This window comes from Aedes aegypti, chromosome 2 (genome assembly GCF_002204515.2).
Source record: "Aedes aegypti strain LVP_AGWG chromosome 2, AaegL5.0 Primary Assembly, whole genome shotgun sequence".
Lineage (NCBI taxonomy): Eukaryota > Metazoa > Arthropoda > Insecta > Diptera > Culicidae > Aedes > Aedes aegypti.
The window spans coordinates 131937759-131957397 of record NC_035108.1 but is presented as its reverse complement, the minus strand read 5'-3'; the positions used below and the strand labels follow the sequence as shown (position 1 = coordinate 131957397).

At 38.1% G+C, this 19639-nt stretch overlaps 1 protein-coding gene across 6 annotated transcripts in view; it reads right to left on the bottom strand.

Moving 5' to 3' along the window:
• Nucleotides 1-3048: 3048 nt before the first annotated feature.
• The window catches only part of LOC5566825, a 28319-nt gene continuing 11728 nt past the window's right edge, over nt 3049-19639 (bottom strand). For all 6 annotated transcript variants that reach the window (XM_021842405.1, XM_021842406.1, XM_021842408.1 and 3 more), the window contains exon 4: nt 3049-3361. In XM_021842405.1, the coding sequence (XP_021698097.1) occupies nt 3188-3361 (174 nt within the window). In that variant the 3' untranslated portion in view covers nt 3049-3187. The remainder of the gene's footprint in view (nt 3362-19639) is intronic.

The following is a 19639-nucleotide window of genomic DNA, read 5'->3' as shown; positions in this document are numbered from 1 at the left end:
ATTTTCAGTATAATCTTTCTTTTAAGTGAGTTTATCATACTTATGAAACATCTTAGATATCTTTTTGTCTTGTTTGCATCGTTTTTTGTCAATATTTTTCAGTTGTGAATGGTTTTGAAATCATATTCTCAAAAACAAGTTATTTCAATTATAGTGACCCAATGTCACCCCCTCTATGGGGTGAGATTGGGTCATTTTTCATTCATTTGTGGTGCCGCTGTGAATAAATATTTGTCTTTGTTTTTTTGAACAGTTGTTAATGTACCATCAAAGTACATACACACCAAATTTGAAGTTTATTGGAGTAAAATTGCGATAGTTATTCAAAAAATAAATCGCACATATCCCTTTTTGACCCATTGTCACCCCCAACGACGGTATCGCAAATGATGGAATATTTGATATACAGGGGGTTGTCAAAATAACTGGGACAGGCAAAAATTGGGCCAACTTTGGAATGCTGTAACTTTGACCAAAATTGACCGATTTCAATTCTTTAAGAAGTAATGGACGGGTCAACTAATCTAGTTTTGAGGTGCATCCACGGAGATGAACTATGACCATCGGATACCGGTGATAATCCGGATTTCCGGAAGCATGTCTTATGCAGTAAAATTATGACGTGTTTTTAGCAAAGGTCTCGGCTAAAAAATCAAAATTTTACTACACATGAAGATAGAAGATCAAATTCTGAAGCGATTGGTGCGCCAAGTATTAAGATCGGTCCAGAAACAACCAAGATATGGCCATTTACCCGGAATCGGTGCCGGTAGTGGATCCGAATTGGGATCAAACAATTTATTCACTCAAAATATGTCGCGCAATATTGTTTTCTCCCTAGCTTATCATAAAATACCCTATTATAAGTTGAAAATGAGTCTTGTACAGATTTGGCCACTCATGGCGCCGCCCAGTGCCCCGGGGGAACCTTGCATAGGGGACATTTCGATTTTGACACCAAAGCATATCATGCGACGGCTCATTCTTCATGTCTTGTCGTAAATAGGGCAACTGTAGACTCAAAATGGATAGTTGACTACAGTGACTACTTCCGGGACCACCGGATGTTCCAGAGGGAACCTGTAATTAGGGACAATTGATATTGAACTCCAATACATATCGTGCGACAGTTCATTTTTCATGTCTCGTGCTAAATAGGGCTATTGTAGACCTTAAGTGGATATTTGACTACAGACTTAGACTTTTAAGTGTCCGTAATATGAATCAAAACGGTACATCTACATCGAATGGTTGGTAACGTTGGATAACAACTGCAGCATAGAAATTCGAAGACGTTTCATTGCCGGAAGTCGTGCTCACTACGGACTTCACAAGACCTTGGGGTCTGGTTAACTTCACTTCCGTACTAAGTGTACCATGTACAAGATGCTGATAAGCCCAGTAGTCCTCTACGGGCATGATTCGTGGACAATGCTCGAAGAGGGCCTGCAAGCGCTAGGAGTTTTTGAGCGACGTGTGCTTGGGACGATCTTTGGAGTTTGTGAGAACGGCGTATGGAGGAGAAGAATGAACCACGAGCTTGCGCAACACTACGGTGAACCCAGTGTCCAGAAAGTGGTCAAGGCTAGAAGGGTACGATGGGTGGGACAACAATCCCACAAAAAATGGTGTTTACCTCGATTCCGGCTGGTACAAGACGAAGAGGAGCGACGAGCAAGTTAGTTTGCCCAAGTGGATCTTGGAAGTGTGGGTTGATCGAGAAATTGGAGGCTGGCAGTCATGGACTGAGTTTGTTAGCATAACATTGTGCGCAGATCATGTCCCCAAGAACGTCAAAAGTAAAGTAAGTGGCAGTCCTTCAACGGATTAATTTTGATTGATATACTATTTAAAATCATAAGCTTCTGCTGACAATTCAGAAATAATAAATAGGATTTGTTCCATTTGCAGAACCACTTTGCCTTAATATTCTTCTCGGTAGACGAGACATGATACATGAGGAAATTGTAGGAATGCAATCTAGTGGGGAAAACAGAAACATAAGAAAAATGATCACGTGATTTTTGGTGGCTTCTGTATATAGCTATCTTTTGAAAGCAAGTTGATAAGTTTTTCCCTTAAATAAAACTAAGCAAAACAAAAATTTCTATTTTACTGCCCCTTTCTTTATTCAATAAAATTCAGCTTTTTGGATTGTTTTGACCAAAAAAATTATAACATTTAAGTTTGTAATGCAAAATTTATTCTAATTTTGAAATATTTTTTGTACCGTAAAACGGGGTATCTTTGATAATGCGGGTAACTTTGATAGTGCGTAACCCACCACATACTAAACGAAATATCATAATTTCTGTTAATCGGTTAAGCAAAACGAATGCAAAACTGAAGAATATTAGTATGATACTCCATATAGGAGCTGTTTTCATTTGAATCGAGACCATTTGAGGCTTTTTACACGAATATTAAAAATTGACACAATTTTAGCATTTTTGAAACGCTTACAAACAATCTGATGTACGATCACTATTTGATGTACTTTTGAATAGTTGGCCACTTATATTTGGCAGCCTAGTTATCATAGAAGTTGAATACGGTCTCAAATCTCTTAGCGAAAAGCATTTTCACAAACTAGAACCATTTTTGTAATCTAAGTCAGAAATTTCCATATAACGTTAGACGCCTATAGGTATGCAATGCCCTACAAATGTTCGTAATTCATTCAATTTTGTTCGATGCATACTCCATTATCAAAGTTACCCCAACACAGAAAACCGACTTTCGATTATATGAAAAATTATATATCCATTCAAAATATATCTTTTGGCAATCTATCAACAGCATTCGATAGGTAGGATGCCAGTACTTGTTTTAAAAATATAAATTATAATTCTTTGAAACAGCATGCATAGATATTCAAGTTATCTTCGAAAAAACTATCAAAGTTACCCCGTTTTACGGTACATATTTATACATATTTCGAAACAGTACAGTTTCATACATATTTTGGAACAGAACACAAGGAAACACAAAAAAGATTTTATTCTGATGACCCTGTTACCTTAGGCTGTGATATCAATGAGTATTGAATTTGCCTTCAAGGCATTTTATTGATGCAGTTCATATTAGGCATATGGAATATGGCATTAAAACTCCTGTATCATATCTACCAATACAAGAAAAAAAAACGAAGCAAATAAAAATCCAATCGATATCACCGCTGAGCTCCTCAAAAAGGGCAGCAAATATTCCCGACATCATCCGGATTGAAGCAATAACCACTGGGGAAGCAAACCATATTGTAGCGCACAAAGTGGTACACGTCCAGTTCCGTCATGCCGAAGCTCGTTTCGAAATGATTCAGCAGATTGGCAGCAAAGTCCGGCGGAGGCTCAACAAGTTCCTGAAATCGGGAAATTTTCCGTTTTATTATTAGGACCGTACGTTTACTACACGTAGACCATTATGGGGGGCAGCCTATTGAACGCACAATTAAAAAAAATGATCCATTGAAAGTTAAAACTGCTCCATGATAAAAGCAGTTAATTAGTGTTACAATTTGTGACATGTTCCATATATAAATGAAATTGCTCCATGAATACCTTCAGGAGTACCGGTAAAACAACAAATTTTCTGAAATAATTTATATGTATGTATATGAAAGTCTGACCCATAAAGAACGAAAAATGTGGTCACGGTTTGTGAAGCAAGGCTCCATAGAAACATAACGAATTTAGGATATCAAATAATTTAATACTTGCCATAAAATTGGAATTATTCTGTTTTATTATTCAACTGTACTTATGAAATTAGTAAAGGCTTCGGAAAAACTTGAGTTAAGAGGATGTTTTGTTTACAAATCCAATACATCTTCTTGTCTGGTTTAACAAAGACCATATAATAGTATGCATGCTATACAGACATGACAAGTGATAAGATGTTTTGTTTATGTAACTATCATGGAATACATGTTTTCGATAAATAACTTCATTTATCATGGAGTAGTTTTTGTTTTTTTAAGGAGCATTCTCATTTCGTTAAAGTTGCAAAAATCTGTTGCCATCAATAACCGTAACATTGATGGTTCGCGTGGAGTGACAAGTAATAATTATTTTCCAATGATTTCGCCGATTTCCCACGATGGTACAGAAATCAAACCCCAAATGGAATTTGTGTTTGTGGCAGTAGCTACGCGGATGTGTGTATGATTGGCAATTAGCACGCTCTCACCAAATGGAAAGGATGTGGGGGGAATTCTGCTAATAAATTACCAAGCCTGTGATTTCTTTTTGATGTTGTTCAGGTGAAAATAGGAATATTTTGAGGGTCGATTTTATGACGCTTACATGGAATTTGTTCGCAGAATTCCGTTTTTTCTGGAAATGAATCATCTCGTTACTTATTTGACATTGAATAGCTGAAAATTTACCTATTTTGTAATTATCACTAACCTTACACCGGTACAATATATCCATTGCTGAAACCACAACAGCAAAATAGTGAAAGGTTTTTATATTTTCGCTAATTCAATCTATTTGATACAAAAACCGAAACGACAAACCGATTGCCAAATGGGACCACTTAATTGCAGGATTGCGTTATTGTTGTGCCCGTTTTTCCCGATTCTAAATTGGAATTTGATTAAAATGGGCAGCATATGTTGGCGATATTGGTTGGGTCGATGCAACCGGAGCTGTAGCAAACCAATGAGTACTTGACAAAGTTGTCCGGGCTGTTCACGTCCAGGACAAGTTCAACTATGCTCGGTAGAGTTGGTGCCTCTTCGGTTGGTGGTGGTGTGGTGCCGCTTGACGTGAACGATGATTCAGAATCCTTTTATGTGTCCCGGCAGGAATGTGTTCGATTGATGATTGCGAGAAAGCATAAAAAACTAAGCGTAAGCGACCAGGTTTTCCAGTGAATGCGATTTAGTTTGATTTAATTGTGGATCGATGCTGTATGAGTGGGAAACCGTGAAGCGATGAAACAAAATGATGATAATGTCAAAATGTAGACCCAAATAGACGAACCGCTTTGAACACGGACAAAACTGCCCATAACTGCATATTTGTAATTCGACAAAAGTAGGCATTGAATAAATGGGATACCAAGTTTGCATTTTACTGCAGTATGGGAGGAAACTAAAATTTCAAAAAATCATTAACAATTCAAAAGAGCTTATTTGAAGCTGAAATTTTGTACAACTCATATCGCATATTGGGTGAATAGTCAGAAAATAATTTTGATAGAAATTTCGTTGCTCATGTATAATCTCAATGTGACTGTTATGCGGTTACAATGGTTTTTCTAATTTTCTAGAACAATCTCACAGATTTTAGTAAGTAGATCGAAAGTTATCATCATTTGATGGCTCTCCATGGTATTAATCCCAATTTGTCAAAAATGTCGAATGTGACTGTTATGAAGTTATGGGCACAAAAGTATCTCCCAAAATGCTGATGGCTGCTGAGATGTTTTGGATCATTATCGAGGATGCAAGAAGCAAAAACAATTTCTGAAAGAACTTGAAAGTTTTAGCTGCAAGGTACAATCAAGGGAGTGAAGGGTTCAATTTCGAGCAACAGAAGCCAGATTGAAGTGTTTCCCTCGCAAGCGACGCGAATTTTGTCAAATGACATAAATCGATACATGCGAAAGAGGGAGCCTTCCAGTGATAAACACGTAGATTGCGCATACCCGACGGTCATTTTCCAGCGAGAATTGACAAATTCCTATTCATAATCGAAACCAGTCACCATGAGCTTTAAGGTTTTTTTTTTCAGGAAGGTACTTCATAAAAATGAAAGGCACATCAAGGACTAAAAATTAAAGATTACTGTTTAACCCTCTAATACCCAACCCCGCCATTACACTTTGGAATTTTGTATATATTTTCGTAGCTCAGAAATAAAAATGATTTTATTTTTGGCTTGAACCTTGGCTCATAACACGCACATAAGGAAAGTTTTAATGACTTTTGAATATTTTTTGTATTTTTTAAAAATGTTTAAAAAATTGTACTTTTTGTAACGTACAAAGGCCTGGGGATCATTAACGTGTTATACAAAAAATTAAGCCTTTTATACTTTTCTACAATCAACTTTTCACATAAGAAGAGCCTAGTTGTATTTAAATAATTTCAAACCTGTTTTCCGTTAATTACCCGGAAAATAAAATATGGTCCAGAAAAAAAATAAAAAAATATATATTTTCAAAAGTACCGTAAACGTTTAATATTTTATTATTGTCAAAAATCAACAACAAGAAGATGCTGCCAGAAAGAAAAAAAGAAAAAGGATAGGGATGTTCAAAAATAAAAATTATAATAATCGAAAACCTAAATTCCAAAATTTGCGAATTAAAATGAATCATTGCCAGAAACGTGTTAAGAACGATTTTAGATAACGAAAAATAATATTTAGATCAAAAATAAAAACTTGGGTATTACAGGGTTAACTTTTTGCCTTAAAAGCTAGTTTCTCCTCAAACTCAATTGAAATAATATTGTATAGTTTGAGCTATACATCAATTTAAAAAATATTAGTTTTATTGCACACTAGCGATCCCGATAAATTTCAAGTAGTCTGTTGAAAAATGTCATGAAATTTCCCATACAAAATGACAGATAAGTTTTCCCCCGTTTTTGGGACCTTTCCGGAGACTTTATCAAACCTTTTCTGCACACGAACACATCAGAGTCCTGAATGAATGCAACAGTGAAAGAATTGTGTAAATCCATTGACACGTTGTCAAGTCAACTAGTGACATATAAAAACCATTCCATTTTCATATAGATAAATAGAAGATTCATAGATAGTTTTGTAAAATCCTGGGATTTTCCGGGGCAAGCTACAATGTTTGGTGTGAATTCAAGGACAAGCAAAATGGTCGTGAAATGGACAAATTAGGGAAGTAACTAGGGTAAAGAATTATTTGGGAACTTCCATGCTTCACATTGGCATGGGGAGTTTTTCTAAACAGAAATATCTGAAACTATGCAATAAGAAGCACTTCTGCACGGCGAACACTATGGCCAAATATAAGCTCAGTTTGCATGTAGTCTTTGTACTCTTATAAATTATCGTATACAATTTGTGTTTACTGGGTCGTTCCTGCTGGGTACAATTTACTTAGCAATCAGCAGGGTTCAATGATTGTACTTGAAGAGTGCATGATTAGCATACGATGTTAAAGTAATTTGGGAATAGACGTCAACGTAACCGGTGAGTCCATCCACCGCATCCACCAGCAAGAACCCACGGATTTCCCAAATTACGATGCTCAAGCTGCCAATTATAGTAGATTCCCAAATAGCAATGAACTTTGGCAACTTCTTGGTATGCTAGCCGAAATGTTTGCTGAGTGTACAGTAGCCTCTTTAATACCTTTTGATTATCATTTATCGATTCACGGCTAATCAGCCGAATTAAAGTTTGAACAACTACCTTAAAACTAACCATTTCATATACTCGCAATCAGTTTAAATGGACAAATTGATTTGAAATTTGCCAAAAAAAGTTACACATCTTCTCAGTGAGAATCGAACTCATGACCAGGACTGTAAAGTATCATGACCAACTTGCGACACTGACGAAACGAATCTTCTCACTGTCACTAGATGAAGGTATATTTTATGTGTTCACTTCGTCACGTCACAATGACGGAGCAATTGTAATGTTGTTCTGCTATTAAAGCTTCTATCTCATTTTGAAGAATTTCAGGAAGTGAATGTGTTTGATATGTTATGTGGATATCCTTCAATGATTCCAGCGATATAAATAACAATCATACCAGATAATGAACTAAAAACTATCAAGTTTACGATTCCGTCGAAACCGTAGCGACGGAAAAATGAAAGAGAATATGGAAAACATCTCTGTCATTGTCTCATCGTCCGATGACAGTGAGGAAAGCATCTATGTAAAAGTTACACGACATTCTCTATTTACATTGATGCTTTCCAGCCTTGCTCACGACTCCCTGTTCACGCAGAAGTTAACCAGAATTCGAGTCGAATGCGCTCTTGGCTAGGCATTGCATATACAATAGAAAGCGTTGTGTTGCGATGGGCATAGTATTCTTCCGAAAGAGGTGTGCTTTGCGGAAGTGGATCATGTGATTTTTGAGTTGAAATCGAATTCAGGTCAACTTCTGCGTCCATGAGTCATCTCGTGGTGCCTTATCCAGTGAATAGGGAGTCGTGAGTTCGATTCTCAGCGATAAGACGTGTTACTTTTTCACAAATTTCACATCAATTTGTCCATTTAATCCAATTGCGAAGTATATGTAATGTTTAGTTTTATGGTTGTTACGTGAGAAATGTGTTGTGAACCCCTATACACTGTCATGTTTGTGTCTGCCATTCTTCGTGTGTTTTATGCCTGCACCCGTGCTGTCAAAATATGAATATCAAAACAAAGATTATAAAAACAATATATAGCCCGGGCGCAAAGGAACCTCCTTTTGTTCCTCAGTGTAAAACACCGAAGTTGTAAGTACTAATTAGATATTATCGTATATATTAAAGCTAAAAGACAAATATATTACAGCTTTACAGCATAGGCTAATTAAATTAAGTTCGCGTTTTATTACCTTGCTAAAAGGTCGGTGCCCAACGCTGGTGTTTTCAACATCGGTAGTTGTTCAGCCTCCTTAAGTTTGCTTCAAATGCTTCAATATAAGCCTAGGATACGTAACCAAGGGCTGCTGAGAGGATCCAGACTCACCATATAAAAATGTTATTCACCCATGGAACATAGTCACTTATGACGTAAAAAGTTATAGTGACGACTTCCTTCGGAAGGGAAGTAAAGCCGTTGGTCCCGAGATGAACTAGCCCAGGGCTAAAAATCTCGTTAATAAAGTCAAACCAACCAACCAACCATGGAACTATTCGAATAGAGCAAATAAGGGGCTCTTCATGGGTTTTGGTCAAGAGCGCCAACCTTTAGGGAGCGCCAAAATGCGCGACGCACTTTGTAAGGTTTGGGCGAAGCATATTCAAGAAAGGCGCTTCATGATTCACAGGTTCAAAGATAATTCGTAGATATGAAAACAGAAAATTGAGGCAATCATCTGTTTCATTAAAATATCTTGAAAGTATGTCAGAATATAATTCAAGATGAGTATTTTGAAGATTTTATGGAGAAACTCTTGAAATCGGAAAAAATCAATTTATAAAAATTCTAACTGGTTTTGCAGCTATATCCTTAGAACTCTTTTCAAAAGTTCAAATAGCTATTTGAAACGTTTTACACATAATTCTAGTTTGAAATGTTCCATTTGTTATTCTTAATGAGAAGTAAAAGATTTTTAAAAGTTAAACTATTTTTGATGGAATTTGGAACGCTTTCTCTTAAACGAATGTTTTAAACCTGCTTAATAATCTAATAATCTTATATAATAGTTGTTATAGAGTCTAATCGAAGATGATCTTCAGATAGATAGAGATAAGAGAAGCATTTTCACAGAAAGGCAGGATTTTATAAAAATCATCACCTTTTTTCATCGTAAGATTCATACTTTGTTTGAAAATTTTGTGGAAAAATATAAAGTTGGTGTAGTCCTATATTGAAAACCAAAGCCATAACAGTCTCTACATGAACTTTCAACCCTCATAGCAATTGCGAAACGTGAGTAATGTTTAAGTTTATATTTTTTTTGCTGATCAATTGAAGGTAAATGAGTTATCTGTGTGGTGGGCCTGATGATTATGGCCTGCAGAAATGTAGAAGAAAATCATGAAAATTTGTATGGGAAGAAAGACTTCGAACTTTAAACGCTATTTTCTCAATGTCTACTTTTTCCATATGGAAAACTTATGGGCAGTATGTTAACGATTCTGATAAAATTAGAGAATGATTTCTGAAAGAATTCTCATCACAATTCCTAGAAAATAGCAGCCCTGGACAGAATTTTCAGAGAATATAAATTGATATTATTATACCATCCTGGCAGTGATTCACAGAGGAAAACAGTGAAATTTCTTTGGCTGACGTTGTTTTTTTAGCACTGACTAAATCCAGGCCTTATTTAGACCGTCCCTTCTTTTTTGTGCTAAGAAGGAGTTCAGAGTTGTCGGAGTTCGAGAGTATATTTTATATAATATCAAAGAGTAGCGATTTTTTGAGTATATTTTATCGAAAATCTGTTTATAATATTCGAATAACGTTTATAAAAGTAAGCCACAGAGCAATACTCAAGCAAAGCTGATGGTTACAAACAAACACATATACATTTCACTAAAAAAATACATGATAAGCACTTCACATCGTTACACCGTGAAGTTCAAAAAAGCTTCTGATGTTTCTGTAAATTCCTGTTAACTCCATGCAAACTTCTTCGCTTTACTTCAAGCACATGTTTGTTGAGCGGGGCTTCCTTAGCCGAGTGGTTAGAGTCCGCGGCTACAAAGCACAGCCATGCTGAAATGCTGGTTCTGGAATTCTAGTAGAAATTTCTGAATACGTATTAAAAAATCTTCTTCTCCAGTAAAAATATTAGAAATAATGTCTAAAGAAATTTCTTGGCGGTATTCCAAGACACAAATAAATACAATAATTCCTGAAAGAATTTCTCTAAGAATTCTGATTATTTTTCCTGAAGGAATTCTAAAAAAAAGTATAATTTAAAGAACTTTTGGAAAAAATCAGAGGGGGTTGTATTCAAGACACGACCGCATGACATTAACTACGCCAAGTGATTTTTTTGCATTTGAATTTTAGTCGATTTGCATAGTTGCAGCCTTCCTTTAGTTCAAACTCTAACATAATATCGTGACGGACGCAACATTTTAGTTTTTTAATTGACACCCAGTAGATTGCCGTAAGACGTAGTTAACGTCAAAAGAAGAATGCGCGAAGCAGAAATTGGTCTGCTTTTATAGTGCACTAGCCAACCCAAAGGAATCGTGGAAAACAATATGAACGAGTTTAGTTGCATAAGAAAGGGGTCGACATTTTCCCAATTTTCGACAGTCTATCGTCAAAAATCAAAAGTTTTCTCCGTTCGAGTAAAATGTTGTATAAATTTCCGACCGATTGGTGGGAAAATATGGAAAACCTACCGATAAATGGCTGAGTTATTACCATTAAAAATCTTACATAATTTCGTGACGGTCGCAACATTTTAGATTTTCAATTGACACCCAGTATATTGCCGTAAGATGTAGTTAACATCAAAATAAAAATTACTAGAGCAATTTAGGAAGAATTATTAACCCTTTTTTTTGAATAGTTTACGGAGGAATCCTTGCAATAAAAGATGATAAAAAAATATCATGAACATTGGTGAATTTTTTTGATAGAATGTATCCATTTTAGGAAATTGTTATAATATTTATTTTTCCCATCAGTTTACTCAGAAAACAGTTTGAACCAAGACGAGTTGTAGACTCCACTTTTCATATACAATAAGATCGATGTACTTAATAGTTTACCGTTTCATGCAAACAGGATGCAGAGGTTGTGTATAATAATCGACTTTGCGTAAAATTCGTAAATAAACTTTCAAAGTCGCTTGCCATCACCTGACGGAAATCCTGGAAACGTCTATGTCTGAGTTCGGTGACATACTCTAGAGCAGCGTGCTACCTTTGCCTTTTTGCGAGGGGGCGAAAAAACACTTAGCAGAGAGGCAACGAAAAATAAGCGAGGAAGATGCAGGACAAAACACAACAGAGCAAAATTTAATTATATAAGAGTGTCACCACAACTCCGTGAGGGCTTTTTTGTTCGGGTGGGCCGCTCAACAGTTTAAAATATGAGTAAAGGTGAGCATAGCAACAAGAGAGAAACAATACCAGAAAAATCCTCGCATTTTGTTTACACTTTTACACGGATCGTTCGGGGACTTGTGCTGACAATTTTGAGTGTTATTTTACTCCTCAGAAAAATGTCAAAATCGCCTCATTTTCGCATCGCAGAGTATTCTCTGCCAACCTGCTCATAAGAACGACTAAAATAACTTTCGAATCACTACGAATTCTGCAAGATTCAATGCAACGCTTGTGAAGAGACAGCGCTTAGAGGTTGACTTCAAAAGTATGATAACTCCTCTAAAAGTAGATCCAACGGACTAATGTGTCAGATTGGTATAATAGAAACCATTAGGCAGTAAACTTTTACCTGATGCAGTTTCTGTCTGAACATTATTGCTATAGGAATTACCAACTTACAAGCTTGGGACGAAGAGGCTCGGCAATTTGTTTTTTTCTTATTTGTAGCCTGTCAAAGCGAGCTGCTACTGCTTCAACTCCATCCTATCGATCAATGTGAGCGCCTTGTTGCAGATACTCCCAATTATCCTATTCAAATTCCAATCAATCATATTGTTTAAGAATCAATTCTTGCGATCTGCTTCAACTTCCGATCCAATCTTCACTCGGAATCTGCTCAGCTAATGATTATGTCTGTGCGCTTATGCCACCATCCATTGAAGCGGGGAAGGAAATTGAAAAACGATATCGTTAATTTTCCGCCCCCATTTTTCCTCATGGGTGCATTCATATTATCATCACCGCCGCCGCGTATTTCACAATCTGGGTCGATTCTGTCACACGGAATGGCATCACGTTTACGGTGCTCCGGCGCAAATTGAGCACATCGTTTCTCCTCGTTGTCGCCCCCGGCATCCGCCACAAATAAACCGATGAGAAAAATGTATTTTCTGATTGTTTCTCCGGAATCGCTTCCAGCACCGGAGCTATGCCTTGGAATAATTTAGCGATTATTGAGAAAAGTCGATATTTAACAGCACATAATTATGTGACAGAAAAATAATTGAATTCACTTCTGCGATGTTGTATGCAATACACTTTGACCCGCAATGTAGGATACTGCTCATAAAATAATCTTTATGTCTTTATGAAGACCTATGTCACAGACAGAGCCAAATTAGGCAATGGATCTGGTGTAGTGGTTAGAACTTCCGCCTCTCAGTTCCTCAGAAATGTAACAGCTGTGCCAGTCTCAAGAAATACGGAAGTTCTATCAGAAGCTCAACTCATCCCGCAATGGCTTCGTGCCGCGAGCCGAGATGTCCAAAGATAAGGATGGGAGTATCTTGACGGTCGAATGTGAAGTGATCGAAAGGTAGAATCAGCACTTCGATGAACACCTGAATGGTGCTGAGAGAACAGACAATGACGGTCGAGGCAATGGAGGAAATGCCTTCGTCAGTACTGCGGACGATGGAAACCAACCAGCTTCCACTTTGAGGGAGGTTAAAGATGCCATTCACCAGCTGAACTATAAACTGCTGCCATTCACCAGCTGAACTATAAAGCTGCTGGTAAGGACAGTATCGAAGCTGAATTCATAGAGATGGGCCCGGAGAGGCTAGCCATTTGTCTGCACTGGCTGATAGGCACAATTTTGGAAACAGAGGTATTCATAAGAATCCTGTTCATGCGTTACATTCAAAAATGTAATTATGCATCAAATATATTTATCCACATTTTTGTGATTGGTACATATTCGAAGCAAATTATGTAATCTAATTGAGCTCATTTCAGCAATGCGCTATGCTTCAAATCTCGAACAATATTTAAGAAGACTAACGTCAAGCCAAATTTGCACCAGAGAGACCGAGTTAAACAAATGCTAAACACTCAAAGGCATTACCCGAAGAGCGATCGTTGCATTGTCGACTGGTGGAGGGCAAGGGATGAGAGGTAAAATTAATTTATATTTAAATTTTCATATCAATTTTGCTTCTCGTTCACTTGACTAGAGATTCTTGAGCGATGATGAAGTGACGTTGCTTTCTGCTGCTGCTGCTACTCAAAACTTGCACGACGCAAAGCGGAAACTCCGCATAAGACCCGTGCGCTCCTTTATCCTCTTTGCTCCACGTTACGGACGACGACATCAAGATGAAGTTTAAGAAAATGTTTCCTTCTGGTCCACGACCACCAAAGACGAGTCGGTTTGAGGTTCCTTTGTTTCAGCGACCGTTGGCTGCTCGAGTGGAGCGGGAGATGAGAAGCACACGACCACGGTATGTCCGAAGGGGATTATTATAATACTTGCATGTTCCTCAGATTTGTTGTCACAGAAAATTGATCTTGAGTTGGATTTTTATTTAGAAATCGCCTTTTTAAATCTTTTACATATACATTGCTACATTTTATGGAATAATTGAACATTTTTGTTTGATGAAAGCAATGAATGTTCCTAAATTGGGTGGGCTTGATGCATATATTGAACAACTTTATGCCTTTTTGAAAATGGAGTTTATTTTAGTTGACGGGGTTGATTGTCTAATGGCTTCCGCTTCTGCATCATAAGCAGAAGGTCATGGGTTAAATCCAAAGCCCGTACATTTCCTTATACTTTGTAGTTGAATAATTTACTTGCTTCTATCTTCTACTCTTAATCTATCACAGTTGACCTATTCAGTTCATAGCATTTGCTAGAACCAGCAACGAACAACAAATCCATTTACCTACGATTCCATTCTTCCATCATTATAGCACGCCTTTCCTTACATAGGCACTAAGCAGTCTGATAATCAAATAACTAACTCTCTGTCATAAAATTACCATTCCTACACCTTCCTGCAAGAAATGGCGTAGATGCAGAGGTACATCCGATCTACTGTGGGCCAGTTTTAAATGCATCATCAACTCCTCCCCCAGTCCTCTCATTGGTCTGCATTCTGCCGTGACAGGCTCCATTGTTGTGTAAAAATTCCACACTCATTCGTTTCGTTACCTGATTGAAAGCAGCGAACAAGAAAGGTGAAATGAAAGAGTAAGAACTTCGTTTCATTTGATTTCATTGAAGTCTATCAAAATTCAAATTGAATTTTACCTATTTTTGCAATAGTATGTATGTAACTTGTTAGGTAATAAATTAAGATAGAGAAACTATGCGGGCCACCACGTCGTTCATTTGAATCAATTAGTTCCTACAGTTAGAGACTACCGATTGAAAGACCAGCTCTCTGTGGTGAGGCTCTGATTTACGACGCGCGATGCACAAGCAGCAAGAAAGAAATGAAAGACTACGCTTGCTGCGATGAAAGGAAAGGTTTGTCGAATTGAAACGAAACAGTGGAGGAGCAATTCTCGCTGAAACCAGGCCGCCATCGGCGATCACTGATCGCTAGTTTTCGATAAAACTTTAGGGTGGTCCTTTCGATTTTCTCAAATTGGTGGACCCCATTAAAAACGATTAAAAACTTGTTTCTTTGTTGTACAAAAAAATAATGTTTGCATTGATTGCACTCGCCATATACGCCAAAATCGTGGAACATTATTTAAAAAATCGTTCATTTCATAGGGTCAATACCATTGCTCACCTAGCTTTTGTAACCTATCTTACGCAATTTTTCCTCAGCTCTCTGATGGTGATCTCAGAATTTAAAACGAACGGTGCGCTAATGGTGAAAAATCGATTTTTCTAACAAAATTCAAGATGGCGGTGAAATTCAAAATGGGCGCCAATTTTTTTTTAATTTCAAATGAAAGCTATATCCTTTATCTATACGATGCCATCAAGTATGCTTTGTGTTCCAAGGGAAATATGAGACATATCACGTGAAGAAATACCCAAGATTTATCAAAAAATGGGCTTATTCGCAAACTGTTTAGCTGGCTGGCGTACGAGGGGTCCACCAATTTGAGAAAATCGAAAGGACCACCCTAAAGTTTTATCGAAAACTAGCGATCAGTGACATAAAATTGGAATTCTAACGATGGGTGCCGATGGCGGCCTGGTTTCAGCGAGAATTGCTCAGAGTATCATTTGAAAGGAAAGCTTGAGTCAGTCAGTTGGGGACTGAAAATGCTTTCAATGAACTGAAAATGGACGGCCCTGCTTGTTAGAGTGGCCAATGGGAATACGCTCAACTCAAGATTTCTGCTCTCCTGGTGTCATCCGTCCAGCAGTGTAGAGCCTTCCTACCAGGTCGATAGCTTGTACGATTCCGCAAAATTGTGGATCACTTTGGCCAAATCGGTCAAATGGGTGGTTGCATAATTTCGGGAAAGCTCGCGAGTGCTTTAGTGTATTCGTTCCAGTCTGCCTTCTCGTATATCCATCTAGGACGACAGGCTACAGCCGGCTGGGAGGTGCTGGAGCCTATTCGGATGGGATGGTGATCACTGCCGTACATATCGGAGTCAACACTCTACTGAAAACGGTTGACGAAGGAGCGACTTACTGCGGCCACCTCAGTGAGGAGGTATGCACATTAAATAAGATATTTGCAGCGTTGTTAAGGACAATAAGGTCATGTTCCTCGAAAATATGTAGTAGGGTGATTCTCTGGTATCGGAACGCTGCCCGCCCCAAATAGGGTGATGAGCGTTCATGTTGCCAAAAAGAAGAGTAGGTCCGGGTATCACTCCGAGGATTCGATTAATCCGCATACGGAAATTAGGACGGGTTCCACAAGGCAGATAAATGTTCAAAATGTAAATCCTGATAGGCCCGTTGAGGCCTTGATTGAAGAAGCAAGGTAGAGTTTCCATGGGAAAAAAAGATCGGGAAATCGATGAACTTCCGCAGGAGTTTGGAAACGTTTGCCGTAGAAAGGATCTGTCGCCCAGGTTGAGGTGCTGAGAAAGAGCTGCTGCTGAAACATCGGTGGGCAAAGTTGTGACTGCCAAGCTGGAAATTCCGGAAGGTCTGGTGGTGGGAAGAAGGTGATCTCCTGAACCTCTCCGTTCCACCCAGACAAAAAAGTTTCTACCAAAAAGGAAAGGGAATTTTGACAATAAAATCGACTCTTCACATCTCGATATCTGTCCCTATGTCGATGATTTCTTTGGTCCCTTCATTCGGCATACATTTTCACTCTCCATATCTCGAAATCCCCCTTATCTCGATATCTCCCTTACTCGATGTGATTATCATTCCCAAGTTTCTCTCCGTATGTCTATTTGTACACGATACTGAAAACGGCCTTACAGTTGAAATCGAAATACACGTATCTTTCAAAGGATACAAACTCTTGTGGAATTAAATGATGCAGTACAGCTCAAAGATTTATTATTCCAATGAAATAAAATCTGAGTTGCATAAAAACCCCCTTAGGACATAGCGTATCCTAGCCACCATCTTCGACGTGTCGTCCACGAAATGCGATGCCAGGCCAGCGGAAGCGCTCGGGAAATAAGTTCAATGTTCGACAATTTCCCTTCAGTTTCCATTTCCTCCTCGAGGTACGGTGCTTCAGATTGGCAACTAGAACGTCATCGTGAGCCCGAGTAGCTTAATTTTAATGAAGCGTACAAATTGATTGTGCTTTATTTGATGACTGTATGACATCCAGTACGAGCAACTTGGCTAAACATGTTTCTTTGCTCTATACATGGGTTCTACCTGTCAGAGTGGGATGTTGCGTTTATCAACCGTACCAAAATATGCTAGCCATATAATTACGTGTACATGATTCAATCCCGAAAAGCTGCTTTATTTGATGAGGTCACTAGATTTATGTGTTTTTTGCAAACGGAAAATCGACGATCCCAATGAACACAGATAATATATCAATCAAATTTACTACTTTTTCTGCGTCCAGTAAGAGTATGCGACAAGCATTTGTTTTCTTATGTTGTTTTTGTTTTCTTGATGTACCAAATTAAAAGATTGTAAGACTGGATGTATACATTCTCAATTAAACTTTTCACAGCGATGAAGGCAAAAGTAAATAAACATAGACTAATACTTTTACTCACTAAATTTATCAATTAAGTATACTGTTTGCGTTCCATCAATAAAATTAATACTCTGCTATGAAAACATCTCAGAGACTATTGAACGACACCAGCAGTGCATTTCAAATACCAAAATTGGCCCATTAAAGCGGCAGCTAAACCGTGGAAACCGGGCAGAATTGCCAACAAAGCGTCGTCCTTTCAACCCGAATGACACAACCCATGGGGCATTATGTCCCGTAACGGAATCCGCTTCGCGTGCGTCCGGAAAAGTCCCGTTCCGTTTGATTGCCTTTTATTGAATATTAAGCGCTTTTCGATAGCCGATACGCCGCACATTTGCCAGCACTTACAATCCACGAAGCGTGACGAAGAAGTTGCCAAGCCACCCTCCAACGGCAAAGAAGAGGACGATGACGACGACGACAGTATTTCAAGATCGTAAAGTAAGGATAATGCCGTAGAACGTGCCAACGATGAAAACTGCTGGAAAATGTCAACGCCTTGTTGCCCAAGGCACATACCATAGCGTTAGGAATGGTGTTCTCTAGACAATTATTTTCTGAAAAAATTTCAATCAAATTCCAAAAAATCTCCAATCATTCCAAACATTAATTCATTTCTTATATCTAGGTGTTCTGTGTTAGACAACACTATCATCCTTTTCTGGTAAAACTAAATTAAGCATTTGTTAACGTTTTGTTAACAACATATTACATTTAATATGCCGTAGCAGTTCAGAATTTTTGCAAGTGAGTTGATTTCACCTGTTCGCTATCAAATAACTTAATATTTTTGTTCGTGGCAATAATTTTATTCGACATTTGTTCCAATGTTTCAACATTGGATATTCATATTCTATGTAACTCATTTGTACTATATCATAGAATAAGCTTCAGAATCATTTTCAAAATATTATTTTGAGCTTTCTGCAGATCTCTCTTCCTGGTATTACAACAGATAGTCCATATTGGTACAGCGTGCAACATGGCTGGCCTGAAAATTTGAATTAAGATCTTAAGCACAGATTTTTGATACAAAGTTTTGATTTTCTGTTTAATAAGTGGAAACATCTTATATAACTGTTACATTTGGCTTGAATGCCTCAAATGTGATATTGGTTGGTTTGACTTTATTAACGAGATTTTTAGCCCTGGGCTAGTTCATCTCGGGACCAACGGCTTTACTTCCCTTCCGAAGGAAGTCGTCACTATAACTTTTTACGTCATAAGTGACTATGTCGGGGATGGGATTCGATCCCAGGTCCTCGGCGTGAGAGGCGAGTGTTCTAACCACTACCCCAGGTCCGTCCCCCTAAATGTGATATTGTAAGAAGCTGAATTTGCGTTGTTTTAGAATTTGTGGACTTACGCCATCAAAAAGGCGAAACATCAAAATTGTTCATGCAATTTTTAATTAAACTTTGTCCAGACATGCAGATTAGTCATAGAAAAAAGCTGATGGGCACAGATTTGATAGAATTTTTTTCGGATAATAACGCTCAGGGGAGTACTGTGGTGGGGAGGATCATGTGGAACCACCAACGAAGTGGATCTGAATGTGCCAATCTGCTGGTGGACGGAAGCGCTCTCGAAGAGTGTTTTACGGAATGCTGGGGTTTGAGATTTCATTCGGTACCCAGGGTGGTGCAGGGCAACAAAGCCGCTGATTCGTCGGGTAGCTATTAATATGGAGCCACTTGCGCTTTGCAGCTTGTTTAGATAATGCAGCTTGTATAGGAATGCTTTTATGATGGTAAATGGGACTTTATTTCATCAACCATGCTGGTCGCCATACAACCCTTAAAATAGCTCGAACAAATTTCCGTGTTGTCAACCTAGCCGGGGTATCATCCCATATAGCTATTTATATATTTCACCTCACAAGGATGATGATACAGCGAACCAACCGATTTTATAGCCAAACAATAAAGTGGAGCCAATTCGTCCTTATCGGTTTGCCACACCTTATGTGTTTTCCCGTCCCTAGCCATCCGCCTTCCAGCGTTATTGCGTT